Raw genomic sequence first — 19,732 nt, 5'->3', positions numbered from 1 at the left:
TTATTTGTTCAATTATAATTAAAAACTACTTTTGTTTAAGTAACCCTGTGTTGTGGTGCATATCTAATGCTGCTTGTTTTTGGGGTCCTCTGGACACCGTAACAGTGTGTCAAAAACAACAGTGATCTACATGTGTGCATGTACCCGAAAAACTTGAATGCTTATATAAAGAGGGAATATTATCAGATTCTGACAAGGGATGAAATTAAAAGAGAGATGGCCAATGCAAAGTTTTTCACTAAATTGAATGCATCCAGGGCTTGTGGCAAAAAAAAAACACTACAAGAAGATAGCACAAAATAATTTAATACAGAATTTGGCAGATTCTGAGGATGCCTTTTGGAATTTCCTCAGCTTTGGAAGTGTTCCACAGGAGAATAGAGCACATCATAGAAGGCATAAATGGGGTACATATTTACATGATCATATGGGGACCATACAGGAACAAACAAGGAAAGGCTAATTAAAGTGCTACAACACATCCAGATGTATGGATTAAAGTTAAACAGAGAAAAATGACAGTTTGGTATGAAGGAAATCACTTTTCTGGGAGATATACTGTCAGAGGCAGGTGTGGAGCCAGATGAACAAGGTGAAAGCCATTTGAGATGTTTAGACAAAAAAAAAGACGCATCGAAATTGCTGGGAATGATCAATTTCATTGTTTTCAATGACCAGTTTGGTATGAATTTACCAATGTACCTAAGGAAGTTGTTACAGGACAAACGTAAATTCAAGTGGACAGCCAACCACAAGGAAGAATGGGAACGACTGAAGACCACTCCAACTACAGAACCAATGCATTTTACATTGACGCACCCAGAAGAACAAAACTATCTATGGACGCTTCAAAAGATTGAATAGGACCTGTACTACTTCAGGCTGTGGGAGAAGATTGGAGGCCAGTAGCATGCGCATCAAGGATGATGACAACATATGAATGTCAATATGCACAGATCAGGGAAGTGTCTAGGTCAAGCCCATAGACTCGAGAAATTTTAGTTATGTGTATAGTCTACCAACGTTTGTGGCAGAGACAAACCACAACCCATTAATAGTGATAATCAAGTAACAATGTCAGTGAAATGTCACTGCGATCCAAAGACTGATGATGAGGCTATAACATTATGACTCTGAATTGGTGTACACACCAGGGAAACGTACTGTGTTAGCTGATGCGTTATCCAGGGCAATGATGCAGAGTGAAGCACACAATGAGGGTTCCACAGAGACAGATGTGAATCTCCATGTGAATCAGATCACTGAATCTCTTCCCGTATCTGACATGAAATCTAAGCAGATCACAGCTGAAACAGAAAAGCACACTGTTCCACAGAAGGTCATCAAGAATCTGAATGAAGGATGGCCTAGAAGTGAATGTCAGCCATACTACAACTTCAGAGCAGAGCTGAGTGTTGTCAATGGGCTTCTACTCAGACTAGGCAGAATTATCATATCTCAATCACTACAACAAGTGATGCTGAAAAGGGTGCATAAGGGGCACCTTGGAATGAAAATATGCAAGAGGAGGGCCAAAACTGCTGTTTATTGGCAGGATGGTTTCCAGCTGTGAGACTAGTTTGAATAATCATTAAAAGTAGGCAAAAGAACCCATGATAATAACTGATGTACCTGCAGAACCATGGAAGAAAGCTGGGACTGATCTGTTCCACACTGATGGAAAGAATTACTTACTGGTTATTGACCATCTATCAAACTATCCAGAGCTTTCTAATGTGCTTTCTAACACGTCTGCTGCTTGTGTGATCAAGTATATGAAATTGATCTTTGCAAGACATGGAATTTTTCAAATTGTCTACAGCGACAATGGACCATGCTACAGATGTAGAAAATTCCAGAACATTATAGAAGAGTATGATTTTTGACATACGGTAAAGTAGAGAAAGGAGTTAACATAGTTAAACAATTGCTCAAGAAAGCACTACACAGTGGCTCTGATCCGTATCCAGCTCTATTGAGCTATAGAGCTTTACCACTTGAACATGGCAAGTCACCCGCTGAGCTTCGGATGGGACTTAGATTATGCACTACACTTCCCTACTCTGCAGTCTCAAACGAGAATGGAGATGTTGAAGATGTCCAATGGAAAAGCATCTGCAATAGAGACAAAAATCAAACTATGACAGGTCAGCAAGCTTAGGGCCACTGGCACAACATGACACAGGAAGACTCAGATTCCAACACCTTGATATTTGGCATAACTGTGGAATAAAAAGGATAAAGTATTGTTTTTTGGGGTTTTTTTTAAACTGTTGATCAATTGAAAGACAAGTATAATATACCAAATAATACCATATTTCTTATCGTCGACTTAAGTAATATTTAAAAAGTTGGGATTGAATTTTAGATTACCTGAATAAAGTCAATTTGAATATTTAAAAACATACATTTATTAAAAGATTTATTACCAATATGTATATAAAATTGGAAGAGACTATGAAAAAAAAAGATCTATTTAAATCTAAATTGAGATGGGAGAGAGATTTAAATATACAAATCCAAGAAGTATGTTCAAAACTATGTTATGAAGTGTAACTAACACAAATTAATGTCAGATATCAAAATGATACAATTTAATTTTTTTTTTACACCAATTATATATGCTCCCCATAACTTACATGGACTATTCCAAATTGCTCTGATCAATGTTTTTTTAGATGTAATAAAGAGGTAGGAACCCTTTTACATCCAGTATGGCAATGTGAAAATGTAGAAACATTTTGGGAAGATATGATTTACTGGGACAAATTATGAAGATACAAATTCCAAAAGACCCAAAAATATTTTGTTAGATTTATCAGAGGAAGTTTTTAAGTGTAGCAATAGCAGTAGCAAAGAAATGTATGGCTGTAACATGGAAACTAGACAATAATGTGGGGTTGAATAGATGGCAAATGGAATTATAAAACTGTATACTGTTAGAGAAAATAATGTATAATTTATGGAATCAACCAGAAAAATTTTATAAGATTGGAAATTTTATATGGATTTTATTGGGAAGAGTTCATCGACAGCATCTGCTGTTCCCACTCCAACTCACTCAAGTTAATTTAAAAGGTTTTAGATTTTATTTGTAAATTTGAAATTTAATTAATGAATAATATGATAAATTCAGGTAGGCTTTTTTTCCTACTTCTTTGGGGAGGGTGGGGGGATAAAATATAAAATTATGTATTCTTTTTGCATTGTTTTATTATTCATTATGATTATGGATAAACATGTCATATTTGTCATTGATGCAAATGAAAAATAAAATATTCAAAAAAAATTCCAACTCGAGAGACAAAAAGGCTACTGTTCTGGAGGAAGTAAATCCAAGATCCTGAACTGCCAGAACAGAGGATGGTCAAATATTGAGAAAGAATCAAAAGAGCCTGGTGAAAATACAACAGATATGGCAGGAACTGACAAATACAGTAGATCCAGCCTCGACAGAACAGAGGAAACAGTGCTAGACAGTAGCGGTCCAGAAGATCTGACACAAGAACCTGTATTAAGAATATCTATACTTGATCAACAACTGTGGCAAATATTTAGCAAGTCTATTTGCCAATACCTTAGCTATTATTTTATAATCCACATTTAGTAAAGAAATTGGTCGATACGAAGCTACATTTAATGGATCTCTATCCTTCTTTGGAATCACTGTAATAATCGCAAGATTCTGGTAATGACTGTTCATCCATTATTTACTGAAGCACCTCCATAAATATAGAAGACAAATCCTCATAAAAGACAATATAAAACTCTACTGAAAACCCATCATCCCCTGGCGACTTTCCATTTGTCATCTCCTGTACGGCTTCTTTAATCTTAAGAATCTGTAAATGGAGATTCCATATACTTCATTTCTTCCCCTCCTAAAACCGGTAAATGCAACATAGCTAAAAAAGATTCAATAGAACCATCATCCTGCATTCCCTCAGAAGTATATGATTTCTGATAAAATGAATAAAATTTGTCATTAATTTCCTGAGGTTTATAAGTAACTATTGAATTCTTTTTAACAGTATTAATAGTTCTCGACAATTGTTTCGTTTTTAATTTCCAAGCCAACACCTTATGAGCCATTTCACCTAATTCATAATAACGTTGTTTAGATCTTTCCATTAGATGCTCATACTGATACATTTGTAAAGTATTATAACACAATTTCAACTTAGCTAATGCTGCTTTCTTATCTTCTGTACCATTCTTCTGAAATTCTTTTTTCCAACTCATTTATTTGTTTCTCCAAAGCCAAACTCTCTGCCATTTTTTTTTAAATTAGTAGAAAAACTAATAATTTGACCACGCAAATATGCTTTCAAAGCATCCCATTGGACAAATTTACTACTTACTGAGTCCGTACTTAAAGTCAAAAACGAAGCAATCTGCTCTTTCACAATAGTAACAAACTCCGGCTTTTTCAATAACATTATATTAAATCTCCAGCGATAAGTTGATTGAATAATTTCAGGGCCCACACAAGATATAAACAACATAGAATGATCAGATATAATTCTACTCTTATATTCAGCTTGCAAAATTCAAGCTTGTAAATGTGCCAAAATCAAAAACAAATCTATTCTAGAAAATGAATAATGCCAAGATGAATAAAAGGAAAAATTCTTTTCTGTCAGATTTAATCTTCTCCAAATTCCAACTAAATTCAAATCTTTCATCAAAGAGCCCAATTGTACCGCCATCTTAGACCTCCTTATACTTTTAGAGATTTATCCAATAATGGGTCCAAAACACAGTTAAAATCCCCTCCAATTAAAATATTTTCATTAGCCAGATTTAATGTCAGAAAAGCTTCAGATATAAATGTTCATCATCCACATTAGGCGCATAAACATTCAATAATGTCCACAGTTCTGCAGAAATCTTACAATTCACCATCAAAACTCTACCCGCAATTTTCGTAAACGGTATTTTCTCATGAATCAGAATCACCATTCCCCGCACCTTAGAATTAAAAGGCGAAGCAACCACGTACCCTACCTAATCTCTCTTCAGTTTTAAATATTATTTTTCTGTTAAATGTGTTTCTTGAAAAAATGCTATATACTTTTATACACGCGCACGCACGCGCACACGCACACACACACGCACACACACACGCACACACACACGCACACACACACGCACACACACACGCACACACACACGCACACACACACGCACACACACACGCACACACACACGCACACACACACGCACACACACACACACGCACACACACACACACGCACACACACACATATATATACACATATATATATACATATACATATACATATATACACATATATACACATATATACATATACATACATATACATACATATACATACATATACATACATATACATATATACATATATACATATATATATACACATATATATATACACATATATATATACACATATATATATACACATATATATATACACATATATATATACACATATATATATACACATATATATATACACATATATATATACATATATATATACATATATACATATATACATATATACATATATATATAGTAAGAATATACAATACACTAAAAAATAATACTCCCCTTGCTTAAAAAAACCTTAAATAAAATACAAAAACAACCCCCCCTTTTATATATAAATTAAAAAAACCTGAGTAAAAAAAAAATTTTGCTAAATATTTGCCACAGTTAGTACATGTTGATCAAGCTGGTTTTATCAAGAATCGATGAGCATCTGATAATATTCTTAGATTGATAACATTGATCAACGCATCGAGACAGCAACCCAACCAACCAATGGTGGTTGCAAATTGATGTGGAAAAAGCATTTGATCGGGTCGAATAGAATTTTTTATTTAAGGTTGGAGAAGTTTAATTTCATCCCTCTTTTTATGGGTTGGGTTAAAGCATTATATAAAAACCTGATTGCTAGGGTGGTGATGAATGGTCAGACTTCTTTGCTTTTAAAATTAACCCGATCAACCCATCAAGATTGCCATTGTCATCAGCCTTCTTTGCATTGGTCATTGAGCCATTAGCTCAGGCAATTCGACAGAATGATAATATTAAAGGGATAAAATAGCAAATGATAAATATAAGATTAATTTATTTGCTGATGATGTATTGATTTATTTGACACATCCTGAATATTCTTTGAGGATCTTAAAAGAATGTTTGATTCAATTTGGTGTGCTATCTGGGTATAAGGTAAATTGGGACAAGAGTGAAATATTGCGGGTTCTGGAGGGGAATTATGAAGCACGTAAGCATATAAAATTAAGATGGTCTGATAAAATTAAATATTTAGGAATAATTGTGGATGCGGATTATCAATCTTTATATAAATTATGTGCCATTATTGAAAAAGATTAAAATGAATTTGGTTAAATGGATCTTCCATTAACATCTATAGGTCGAGTAAACTGTATCAAAATGAATATTTTCCAATGTATTCAGTATTTATTTCAGTCAATTCCATACTTGCTTCCAAAGAGTTTTCTTTCAGGATTTGAATACAGCGGTGAGGAAATTTTTATGGAAAGGAAAATTAGCACGAGTAGCTTTGCAGAAGTTGACATGAAAATATGCATTAGGAGTTCTTCAGTTGCCTCATTTTCAGAATTATTATGAATTATTATATTTCAGAATTATTATTAAAGTTTATTAATAGAATGATGGATGTTAAACAGCCCTCTAGTTGGGCTAAGGTGGAATTAGCTTGTATTTCTGAATCTGAAGTTCATCAGTTTATACATAAAAGGAATTTCCATTTATTGCAGGGATATAATACGCCAGTATTAAAACATTTATTAAAGATATTGATTAATAGAAATGCTGATATAGGCACGAAGGGGAGATTATCAATTCAAACTCTGTTATATCAAAATTAGCTTATTTATTTTTCAATGTTTAATAGATATTTAAAGGTCTGGCATTCTGAAGGGATGGAAATGATTCAGGATTGTTTTGAAGAGAGACAGTTTCTTTCTTTTAATCGTTTGAGGGAAAAATATGGAATAACTGTAAATTCTTTATTTGTGTATTATTAACTTCGAGCTTTGATAAGGCATAATTATGGGAAGAATATGAGTTTACCCGAGTTAACTAAGTTTGAACCTTTGATTTCTTTTACTTCAAAAAAAGGGCTTGATTTCAGATATGTATAGGTTGTTACAAGAGAATATGGATAAGCCGAATTTGGAGAGATCTAGAAATAAATGGGAAAGCGACTTATCTTATGATACACCTCAGGAAGACTGGGAGGTTATTTGTTGTGAAGGGATAACTGATTAATGTAAGGTATGGTTTGGTTAATTATAATTTTCTCCATCAGTTGTATTTGACCCGAGAAATTGAAAAAATATGGATTTCGTGATTCGGATTTGTATTTTAGATGTGGGTTGAATATTGGAACTTTTTTTTCATGTAGTTTGGTCTTGTGATAAGGTTCAGCCATTTTGGGAAAAAAATGAGGATATTATTTAAGATTAAATAACTGTTAGACCCATAGATTTTTTTTGTTGGGTTATATGGTTTCTTTGACTGATTTGGGGTTGGATTAGTTTCAGATTGCCTTTGTTCGTTAAGCGTTATCAGTGGCATGGAAATGTGTAGCGATTACCTGGAAAGATAATGTGGAAATTAATATAATCAATAATGAATTGAGATCTTGTATTTATATGGAAAAAAATAATTTTTTTTTGTTCAAACGTGGTCTCCTTATTTAGAGTATATGGGTTTTAAAATATCTTAAAATGTTGTTTATTCATATTTGTAATTATTTGTAATATTTATTTTATGTGGCTACCCTTGCGAGGCTGGCTGGGGGGGGAGTTGGGAGGGAGGGTAGTTTGATAATTTGATATTGTATTTTTCATGTAATTTTTTTGTTATTCTTAATAATTTTAAATAAAGTTTTTTAAAAAAAGATCTACACACGGGGGCGTGCTACATGATGATGTGGGGTTAGTCTGATAATCCCTACTCTCCTTGAAAAAGGAGAGAAAAAGTGACCAAAAGGTTATAAAAGCTACAGAAAATATATGAAAGAACTGTATGAAGACACATAAAAGACATCAACAATGCCAACAAAGATGATAAAGGACTTACTGTTAAACAAGAAAAGGAAGAGAGGTCGCCTTAAGAAAGGATCCTGGAGCTGTCTTTAAGGTAGTATCTAAAGGAGAGAGGCCAGCAGCTGGGGAGACCTTGGACACTGCTGCAAAAGGTCTCCCCTGACAATGGCCACTGACATCGGGTGCAGAAGTGACTCTGTGCATGTGTGATTTCCCGTGCATGCGCAGATCACAAAAAATAACGGAGGAAATTTTAAAAAAGAAATTCCAGACACCTACAGCTCCAGTGATCAAGAAGAAGACCTGGAAAAGCAAAGGAAAGAACAAAAACGACTTACAATGAAGCTTCTTCATCTTCTGGTGAATCAAAGCAAATGCTAGATTTTTTTCAATAATCCATGGAAGTGTTAACTGATGAAGTAAGGAAGAATGGTGATAAGATGGAAAGATTAATGCAACAGGTGGACACTAGATTTGAAATAATGGATGGAAAAATTAAAGGGAATGAATTTGAGATTCAAAATCTGAAAGATCAAACGAAGAAAGCACAAACAGCTGCAAAGCATGATCAGTTAATGCAAAAGATCGACGTTTTGGAAAATTTCAGTAGACAGAATATCAAGATTGTTAGACTTAAAGAAGGGGATGAGAGTCAAGACTTGAAAAAAATTCTGCAATGGTGGATACCAGAATCTTTGGGTCAGGCTACATTTCAAGGAGACTGAGATAGAATGAGTCCATAGGGCATTGAGACCTAAAACTCAGCTTGACCAAAGGTCCCATCCAATACTTGTCACATTCCTTTGATATGAAGTAAGAGAGAAGATATTGGAGCTGGCAGCAAAACAAGCTAAAGAAAGACCTTTGATTTATAACAGAAACAAGATTTTTTTAAAAATCCAGATACAAGTTTTGATTTGTTGAAAAAGAGAAAGGAGTTTAATCCAGTTAAAGATGTATTGTGGAAAAAAGGCTATGCCTTTGTTTTAAGATATCCAGCTGTTTTGAAAGTATTCGTCCCAGGAGGGAGGAATATTTTTTACTGAGCCTAATGAAGCAAAGGTATATGCCGATTCATTGCCTGTCAAAGATCAGCAGATGGTTGTAGACACTTGAATTTATTATATAATTGAGAGGTTTTGCTGTAATTGAAAATACATTGAGTTTCGAGAGTTAAAAAGGGGAGGATGGTTTAACCTATATTGTGCGTGATCTAATATACTGGATAAGATTAATGGATTAAAAGGTCTATTGATAAGCTTATAGTAAGGGATGGTATGATGTTTCTAGTGAGTTATGTGGGGATTGTGATGCTGACCACTACGCTATCATGGGCACTAATGCCACCAGTTTTGCATCCCGTATAGATAAAGATGCTTTAACATCACGTGCCTCTGGGGTTTTGCTTTATCTATCTTTTTTTTTCCTTTCTTATCTTTTCTTTTTTTTGGTTTTTAGCCTGAACTGTTTATAGATGCAAGATATTATATGAGGAGGGTTGGGATGGATGGGGAGATGGAGGGGGGATGCTGGAGGGTTATAGGTTTTAATTTTGATGTCTAATGGCAGGGAAATTGTCATTTATTAGTATTAATATTAATGGAATTCAGAATACGATAAAGAGAAAAAGATTTTTGAATTATATGAGAAAAAACTAAAGAAACTCATTTAACAGAAATAGAACATGAAATTAAAGAGAGGTGGGGTAGTTTCTTCATTTAATTCTAAAGCTAGAGGAGTAGCAATATTAATAAACAAAAGTCTACCAGTTGTAATATTGGATGCAATGACTGATAAAGTGGAGAGGTATGTGATGATAAATTGCAAAATATATTCTGAATATTGGACTTTGAATATATATGCACCGAATGTAGTTGATGGACAATTTATACAAGATGTTTTCATGCAGTTAGCTAATGCACAAGGTCTCCCTGACAATGGCCACCGACATCGGGTGAAGAAGTGACTCTGCACAAGTGCAACTCCTCATGCATACGTAGAGCACAAAAAGAGGAAATTTTTTTTAAAAATTCCAGACACCAACAGCTCCAGTGAAGGGAAAATAATTATGGGAGGAGACTTTAATTTTACCTTTGATTCCAAGTTGGATAGATCAGGAAATTTAAAAAAGGTGATAAAGGATGTGAAAAATGTTATGAATGAAATGAAACTTGTTGATAGTTGGAGGAAGATGCATCCTAATATTAGAGATTATTTATTTTATTCTTATAGACATAAGACATATTCGATATAGATATATATTTTTTAAATCGCCTCTCAACTCCAGACAAGAGTCTGACCATTCACCTTTAGTTATGTCAGTTTTACTGGAGAGGGAGCAAAATATAGGTTATAAACGGAGGTTTAATGCACCTTTGTTGAAAAGGAAAGATTTTTGTGACTTTATAAGGCAGCAAATAAATTTTTTTTTATGGACCTGAATGAACATTCTGTAACCAATAAGTTCATGGTATGGGATTCTATGAGGCTTATTTAAGAGGGCGAAATTATTATAAAACAGCTCAACTTAGATTTTTGTCTTCTTGTTATCAGACCGATGAAAAGATTGCATGGGTGAAAATTGAAATGAGTAAAATAGGTGAAAGTAATTCTGAGCATATTTTATATAAATGGTATGAGGGATTATTTAAAGGAAAATCAGATCCACCAATTTTGAAGCATGAACTCAAAGTATGGAATGGAGAACATGTAGAAGGAGGAATTCCTTTTACAGTTAATAATCGTTATTTTGCTGTTTGGTATAATTGTGCAATAAGAAAACTAAGGGATTGTTTTTTGGGATTTTTTTTACTTTTGATCAATTGAAAGTATAATATACCACATAATACTATTTTTTCTTATTATCAACTTAAATCACATTTAAAAAGAAAATTAGGGAGAAATTTTAAATTGTCAGAACAAAGTCCATTTGAATATCTAATAATGGATACATTTATTTAAAGATTTATTACTAATATGTATTTCAAATTACAAAAGGCTATTCAGAAAAAGGATTTATTCAAATCTGAATCTAGATGACAAAAAGATTTAAATATACAGATTCAAGATGAAGTATGGTGAAAATCATGCTATGAAAGTATAACTAATACAATTAATGCTATACATATCAAATGGTACAATAATTTTTTTACATCAATTATATTATACTCCATACAAATTGCATGCTCTTCATTCGAATTGTTCTGATCAATGTTTTAGATGTAATAAAGTAGTAGGTTCTTTCTTACATGCAGTCTGGCAATGTGAAAAAGTAGATAAGTTTTGGAAGGATATAAGTATTTTATTGGGACGAGTTTGAAGACAAGTTTTGAAGGATCCCAGAGTATTTTTATTGGGATAGATTTCCCAATTGAAGTTAGATATTTATCAAAAGATGTTTTCAAGTGTAGCAATAGTAAAAAAATCTATAGTTGTAACATGGAAATCTGATGATATTGTGGGTTGAATAGACGGCGAATGGGACTATTAAATTGCATACCATTAGAGAGAATAAAAAGGATAATTTCCGAAATCAACCAGAAAAATTTGATAAGATTTGGAAACCCTACATGCATTTTATTGCTACGTCTTTACCTGCAGCGTCCACCATGCCCTCATCCAACCCACCCTAATTAGTTATGGTTTAAGATTGTTATGTAAACTGCAATTAATTAATTAAAAGATAGAGGTTTATTAGTCAGGCTTTTTCTTTTCTTTTTTTCCTACTTTTTTGGGGAGGGAGGGGATGGGTAGGGGGGGGGGAGAAAATATATAAAAATTATATTATTTTTCTGTCATAATTTTTGTTATGGATAATTACTGTATATGTTTTGACAAATGAAAAATAAAATTTGAAAAAAGTTCTACACACATTATCAAAGCACATCACTGACTGAATCTCTAAAAGAAAAAGAAATGCACACTTATAAAGTTTGTGCTGCTGATGTTGTGCTTATGTTTGTATTTAACTTCAAATTGAAATGTATACTGTATTACTGTGCCTTGTTTTTAAACATCTCAAGGAAAGTGGATATAATGATAGAGTGTTAGTGATCCTTCTTACCACTGGAGGGAGTTGTAGACTAGTATGTGGCGGCTTCGGTTGGATTTAAGATGGATGCCTCCACTAGGTCTTGTGTACTTTAGCTAATAAAGTATAGTGGTTTTAAAAGAACACAAGAAAAAGAAACCACATGCAGGAGCCTGAAGACAGACTCAATATAACTCTTTCCCCTCTGCCATCGCATTTGATAGGACAATGAACATCCAGACACTACCTTACTTTATTCACAAATAATTTATTTTTAAATATTGTGATTTATAGAAATTTTGCACCTAAAATGCATAATACTGCTACCGCAAAACAACAAATTTTGTGATACAAGTTCATGACAATAAACTTAATTCTGATAAGTAAAAACACAATGCTGGAGAAACTCACCAGGTGAAACAGTTTTTTTTCTTTATGTAGCAAAGATAAAGATACATAAGCAAAGTTTCAGGCTTGAGCTCTTCATCGGTATGAGAAAAACCTTTGCAGGCAACTGAATAAAATGGTGGGGGGGAAGAACACAAGCCCACAGGCAAAAGGTGGATAAAGAAGGGAGGACACTACAGCAAACAGGTGGAGGGGGATGGCTCTGTGAATGGAGAAGGAAGGGCTTGGAGAAATGAAGATAGAGGGATGAGGAGGAGAAGGAGAATAAGGAGTGATCTAGCAGAAAGCCAAGAAATCTATGTTAATGCCATCTGGTTGGAGAGTACTCAGACAAAATATTAAGCATTGCTCCTTCAATTTATGGACACGTTGGTGCAGGAGTGATGAGCAGAATTGAAATGGTTGGCCACTGGGAGATCCTTGTCATTGATGCAGACAGAGTGAAGGTGATTCTGACTGTATGATATAACATAAAATGAACGTTATTCCAATGCACACTTCATTCCCTCCAATAGAATTAACAATCACACAATTCTGGATCTAAAATTAGTTTTTAGCTGGTTCCATGGCTGAGTTTCAGTGGCAGTACACCATTGGATTTCAGGTTGTTAAGAATTTAACTTCCTCCACATCTGTCCTTGGATAAAAACCAATACATCCCTTTGCACCTACCTTCATGGGAAGGTGCAACAACTTGGTCGCCCAGGTCCTTGACCATGTTCTAATCTCAGCAATAAATAATTCAATCAACAAATTAATTGATTAAAATTAATCAAATTCACAATGACTGTTTCATCAAAAAGCTCCTGTTTTTATAGTCACAGTGGATTAAGTATCAGCTACAGAATCACAACACAACTCAACCCTTCTGGCTGAAATCCTTCATCGCTGAAGGAATATGAATAAATTCATAGGCAACGAGCTTGATTCATGGTGGCCAGATTGTAAATTAATATTTGTACACTTTCATGCTACAGTAATGTTATTTTATCTGTAATATTATTTCCTCGGTAATCTGGTCTTTGTGATGGATGTGACAAATGGATCTTGAGTTTATCGAGTTCAATGTCAATTTCAAATTTGTTGTCAGAATATATACTGTACATGACATCAGATACAACCCCAAGATTCTTTATCCTGCAGGCCAAGCAGAATTTCTACTCATCAGTAGTGTAAACGGTACTCAAAACAAAGAGACAAATACGAAAGAGGAATGAATGTAAACAAACTATGCGCAAATAGTGTCATCAAGGATAACATAATTCCATGCACATCGTCTTTCATAGAATACAGATCTTAATTAGCTAGGATTAGCCTGCTCATCAAAATTAAAACCATTTTGGATTTAAAAATATGACTGGATACACCTTAAATTATACCATCCACACAACAAAAATATAATGGATGAAAATATTTGTATTAATTGTTCATAAAAATTCCAAAGCGCTGAATTTTTTTTTAAAAATACACCATACCTCAACATTTTCTTAGCTCTTATTTTGTAAATTTTTTATGAATTACCTTTTCAGAGGAACATCTCCAGTTTGCTCATCCACATAGTCCCTTTTAAGCTCTTCTGGAACATCACTGTCACTATCTTCATCTTGGTAAACACTCTTCTCCAACTCATCCGACTCACACTGTTGAAATGAACAATCCTCATTCTAATCATCCGGAAAAAGTAATCCAAACATCACTAAACGTGAAACTCCGGGAGTGGTTATTAAATGAATCTCCTGCACTTCTAACAGAGAACTGAATGACGTTTACAAAATAATTATTAACAGGGGGGTGTAGTGACCTAATGTATCATTATTTAATCTGCAGGAAATGGATTGATCAAAAACATGAAAATTTCAAAGTGGTAAATAAAGTCTTTCACCATTCTGAAATTTGGAATGAGACCAAGGCTGAGAACATTGCAGATGACATTAATTATATTCAAGAGTTTTGTCAAGTGACCAAGAATAGAGAATTTTGAACAACATCAACCTTCAACACCCAAGATATTCTGGGGTATGATACCTGTATTAGGAAAGCAAACAAATAGTGTTTCATTCCTCTTGCAATAATCAATAACAACAACTGTCCAAATTAAATGACCTCAATGTGCTTTATTTATGTAGGTACGGTCAAATCAAAGTTAATCAGTTATGCTTGATCACATCATCAGTATTGTTTGAGGAAGTATGTGAATGTGTTGATCACAGCTCAGAAATATGATATTTGGAATGAGTAGGTCATCTTATGCAGAACTTTTGGAAAGGCAAAGCTTGTATCTGCAAGAGTTTAGAAGAATTAAAGAGGAGGATTGAAATACAAGTTTCTGAGATGTTGTGACAGAGAGACTTTGTAGAGGATGTTCCCTCTTGAGGAATAATCTAGAACCAGGTGCTGCAAAAAAAATGAGTCAACAAATGAGGACAGAGATAAGGGACAGTTTTTTTTCCTCCCCCATGACAGTTAGGATTGCAGATGGTGCCAGATTCATACCGGGGTCGCTGGCACTGTAATAGCATTGCGCTAACCCTGCCATCTAAAATTATAAAAGATAAAACTGTATTCTGCTTTAAAAAAACATAACTGATATTATTAACTTTACAGTTTTATTCCTGATAACTTTCTTGCCAGTATGAAAAGCCTTACTGAAAATCTTTCAGTTTAATACAATGCAAATAGAGCACATCATACCCCATTAGCAGCAAGAACATCTTCCGTTTCATCATCTTTGCTGTCATTCTGCTGTTCAAAAGGATTTCCACCATTTTGGTACTGGTCAAACAGAGACCCTGCTGCTGGTGCAGATGACGTCATGGTATACTGCTTGCTAGGAGACATTGAAGGTGAACGTGACTGCCGCATAAATTTAAACTCCTAAAAGGAAAACATTTTCATTAAGGGCATTAAAATAAATCATGATTCAGAACTAATGTAAGCTGAAGCATTGTACTTGAACTTCAAATAACAAGTCAGGATGCATTCCTCTGAATATAATGAAGCAGAAGTAATTTTCTTTTGTTAGCAACATCATGCACCGCTTCTTCAAATGGTGTACACCTTACTCTCATTGCAAAAGCTCCCAGTGTTGATCAGCCAGTTTTTTCCTCCATCAATTTCTAAGCGGTCAAAAAGTTTCTTAAAAATGACAAGAGTTTTATAATAAAATGGCAAATAAGATTTGGATTCAAAATTGATATTACTGTAGATACTCAGCAGGTCAAGCAGGTTCTATGCATAGAGAAATAATAATAGCTTGCCACATTTTGGGAAGTTAAACCAGAGCAGGACATGAACAGTCCATGGGGAGTGTTAGACAACAGAGACTTGGCATATAGTTTTTTCCTTTATAGTATGAGGCACCAAGTACAAGAGTTGCAAGATGTAGGTGAGATCGCACCTGGAATATTGTGTGCAATTCCAGTTGTCATACTATAGGAAGGATGTGATTACGATAGAGAGGATGCAGATAAGATTCAAAAAGAAGTTACCAGGACTAGAGTGCTTGAGTTATGAGGAGAGACTGGATAAGCTGGGACTGTTTTCCCTGGAGAAAAGGTTGAGTGTCCTTTGTAAAGTGTACAAAATCATGAACAGCATGGTTGAGATGGACTGTCAGTCCAGCGTACAAGTTTAAGGATTTAAAGGATAAATGAGAGGCAACTTTTACATCATGAGGGTAGTTTGTATATGGAATGAGCTGTCACAGGTAGTGGTGGAGGTGGGTGTAATATATTTAAAAGACATTTGGACTGGTAATGGATAGGAAAGGTTTAGAGGCATATGGGTCAAATGTAGGCAAATGGAACTTGCAGAAAGTTAACTTGGTCAGCATGAATGAGTTGCATTGAAGAGCCTTTATCTGTGCTGCACAGGACTTGGGACTTTTTTTTTAAATGCACAATCCAAGAATCACTGCATAAAGAATAAGAGGAAACCAAAGTGGCAACAAAACACAATTGTTCCTACAATATCGAAAGTTTGTTCAAAAACAAAAAAAAAAATTCAAAAATAGTCAAGAAGGATCGCAAATAATCTTAAAGCATTTGAATATTCAAGTGCTCATGAAATTAGTTGAATATTTCAAAAACATAATGGAGGGAGAAATCTCAGAAAAGTACACATCTGACTAGACTTTTACAAGAAATGGTAATCTCTCTTGAACGGTTGATTTACTGGTAAAGCTGGAGTAAAGCTGAGAGACAATTTTTCTGAAGAAAACAAACAAAAATATTGATATTAAAAGAGGAATAGGATTGGAGCACATGGACTGAAGGCATAACTTTTGGGGAATAATTAAACAAGGAAGTTACAGCAAAGGATTGTGGAGAACACCAATTGTACCTTGAACACTGTATTTTTCTTTTAATTTTTACCTACTACTCAAATCAATAGGTGGACTTCATAAGTATTATTCTGAAGTGATTTCAATCACAGTATTCAATCTAGCAGGTACTTTCTTTAAACCTGACAATATCAACCAAGAGTAATGTCAACATTAAACTTCAGCACTTGATTATTACACACTAGCTATTAATCAGGAACACAAATTGTTGCAAGATTTGACACAAAAGCAAGATCAAATGAAATATCTTCACTACTAGGTCAAGTGTCATCACAAAAAAAAATCCGAAATAGGGTTCCTTAAGTGCTAGCTCACCATCAAACCATAGAAACAATTTACTTGCTAAAATTATACACAAAATCCTCTTATGACAAATAAAAAACAATAAATGACAAAGTATTATTTAAAAAAAACCAAAATGTTATAATATACACAAACCTTTGTGGCTTTGAGAGGTAGGCTTGACAGTCTTCAATCCTGAAAGTGAATACTTACATGTAATTGCAAAATACTGAAGTTCGACTTCACGGGACATAATTCCCAAGTTTCATTTTCTAAAAACATACGCAGCTCTTCAAGGCGTATTCTAAGGAAACAATTGAAATTCATGCAAAATATTACAAACAGTTTATTTTACATAAGCTAATTTTAAAATTACAAATGCACAATTCACAAATTACCTTCTCCACATTATTTTTGCAATAGATACAAAGTCAAAGTGTATTTCATTGCGCCAGTCGATGATTTTAGAGTATATGTGACTTCAACCTCTTCACACAAGATCATGATAGGCTGCATCACCAAAATTCAAAAGCAGTAGCAGAGAAGAGAAAATGTAATAAACTTTTTTTCTGCGTGTTAAGCCTACATAGAAAATCACTAATTTGCCAAGATTTTAGGCACCAATTAAAGCATGCTGCAAAATAGAGACCATAAAATCAGGAACAACAAAAAACTTGATTGAGTTTAGCAATAAGATATTGCAATAAGGAGTATTTCCAAATTTAAGCTATATTTAAGATCAATACTGTGTTTTGAGGAAGTGAAATTATGCAGCCAAGTGAGCCAGGAAGAAATTCCAAACTAACAGCCAAAGCAGCTGAAAACTCATTTATGCATTGTTAGTTTAGACTTCTGAATAAATATTTTAAATAATAAAACCACCACGCTATCATGCCAAGCATTAAAAACCCATGAAAAAATGCCAAAAGATGGTCATCAACTTTACAAACAAAATCTAAAACTTTGATCTGGACAAAACTTTGTTTTCCTCAAGCTACAAGTTGTCAAATTGGTGATCTTCATGCTGATTTAATAATGAATAGGTTTGTGGTATTGCCATGGACTGTAGTGGTAGAGGTAGGAGAAGCAGCTGTCCAGGTGGCCATGCACTTGAGAGGGCACCAACATGGCTCCAAGCTGGTGTTAAGATTCCATTCACAAATGTGTTCACTTCCAGGCACTGGACATCAAGATAAAGATATTGACTTTGGAGGCATTGCTGGAAAGAAAATTTTAACACCTTGGGCTGTAAAGTTACCTTATGCTGGTTGCATGGGCTAGACCCAATCTCCCTCAAACACAAAAACTGAATGATGTAGTATATGAAGTCCCTTGGGTAGGAAATTTCACAGCACGATTAAGTAAAAAAAATCAGAACATCCTCAAGACGCTGCTGAAGGTGGGTCTTTTAAGTGAAGTGAGACTTAAATGTTTTGCCAATGGAATTTAGACAAGGATCAAAGTAGCAATGAAGAGTTAATGTATTGATCAACTATGACCTAACTGAAGAAATGGTTTGAGGAGTTAAATCGTCTCCACCTTTTCCTTAATTACATGTAGGTGAAACTTCAGGAAAAACAAATAAAGATGTGAAGACTGGGACTGGTAATAAGAGACAGCTGGTGGCAACCTTACACTGAAAAGGAGTGCCATGCTGATCTAACTCCAGCCAAAAGGAGAGCTTCCACAATCTAGCAAAAAGATGGCTGTATGAAGTTCAGAGAATGGCCCAGAAAATGACCAAAAAATGATTTTTCAGGTGCAAGTCAAAATGTAAAATGGTGTTCTTGAGTTCTGAACTTAATCCAATATAAACAATTACCAAGGAAGCAATATTATTTGCCTTCAATAAAAATCTTACACGACCATCTTCGAAGCAAGTAGATATGAGCCATGAGACAAATAACAGGATGGAATTCAACAAAACTGGTTGTTCTGGCATTTGAACAAATAAACTGAAAATACATAGATCTCCATTAATTAGCATTACATTAGCATTCACCCTTCAGGCACAACACATTCACCTTGAAAGGTTTTTGGAAATATGATAGGAATGCTGTTCATGTACAGAAGGGGTAAAGGATTGCTATCTATTTTTATTATATCTAAAACTTTTTTTCCCCCTCCTGGGGCTTTTGGTTTGCTTGACCCATGAACATCATATATATTAAATGTAATTCTTTTAAGGTTTTGGATTACAGTATTTGAGGCAGGCAAGAAACTTGTTCTCCATATGCAACTTAGTTTTGCATGCAACTGAATGTTTTGTTTTGAGAGTCTCGGCTGCATTAGTTTAATATCATAAATGTTTAATTAGCAGATTTCTTCACTATTTTCCATTTTAGTAGGGCAAACAGCAAAGAAACAACAAAATATATATTTTAAAAATTAATCGAACAAATCTATCACATGACCAACAGACCCATCAATTCACAAAGTGAGCAAGTAAACCTCAAATCGGGGAAAATATTCTAAAAAGGAGCGTTTTGCAGGTCTCATCAGGGACTGTGAGAACAGGAATGAATGAGAGAAGAAATGTTTAAAAAGCAGCGGGATAGGTAGGTGAATGTGCCTCCTAA

General features: G+C 34.3%; 1 protein-coding gene across 8 annotated transcripts in view; it reads right to left on the bottom strand.

Moving 5' to 3' along the window:
- Positions 1-19,732, bottom strand: part of vps50 (VPS50 EARP/GARPII complex subunit) — a 171,667-nt gene that overhangs the window by 75,189 nt on the left and 76,746 nt on the right. For 7 of the 8 annotated variants that reach the window (XR_011349904.1, XR_011349905.1, XM_069913647.1 and 4 more), the window contains exons 17-19: positions 17,367-17,457; positions 15,221-15,403; positions 14,051-14,169 (exon numbers count right to left, since the gene is read on the bottom strand). Coding sequence is in view for 6 of the 8 variants with exons in the window: in XM_069913647.1 (XP_069769748.1) it covers positions 14,051-14,169; positions 15,221-15,403; positions 17,367-17,457 (393 nt within the window). In the remaining 2 variants the exon portion in view is untranslated. Of the gene's footprint in view, positions 1-11,985; positions 12,986-14,050; positions 14,170-15,220; positions 15,404-17,366; positions 17,458-19,732 lie in introns of those variants that run through there. The other variant, XM_069913652.1, reaches the window with a different exon arrangement.

This window comes from Narcine bancroftii, chromosome 1 (assembly GCF_036971445.1).
Source record: "Narcine bancroftii isolate sNarBan1 chromosome 1, sNarBan1.hap1, whole genome shotgun sequence".
NCBI classification, from domain to species: Eukaryota; Metazoa; Chordata; class Chondrichthyes; order Torpediniformes; family Narcinidae; genus Narcine; species Narcine bancroftii.
The sequence above is the reverse complement of the archived record's forward strand: the minus strand, read 5'-3'. Positions and strand labels throughout refer to the sequence as shown.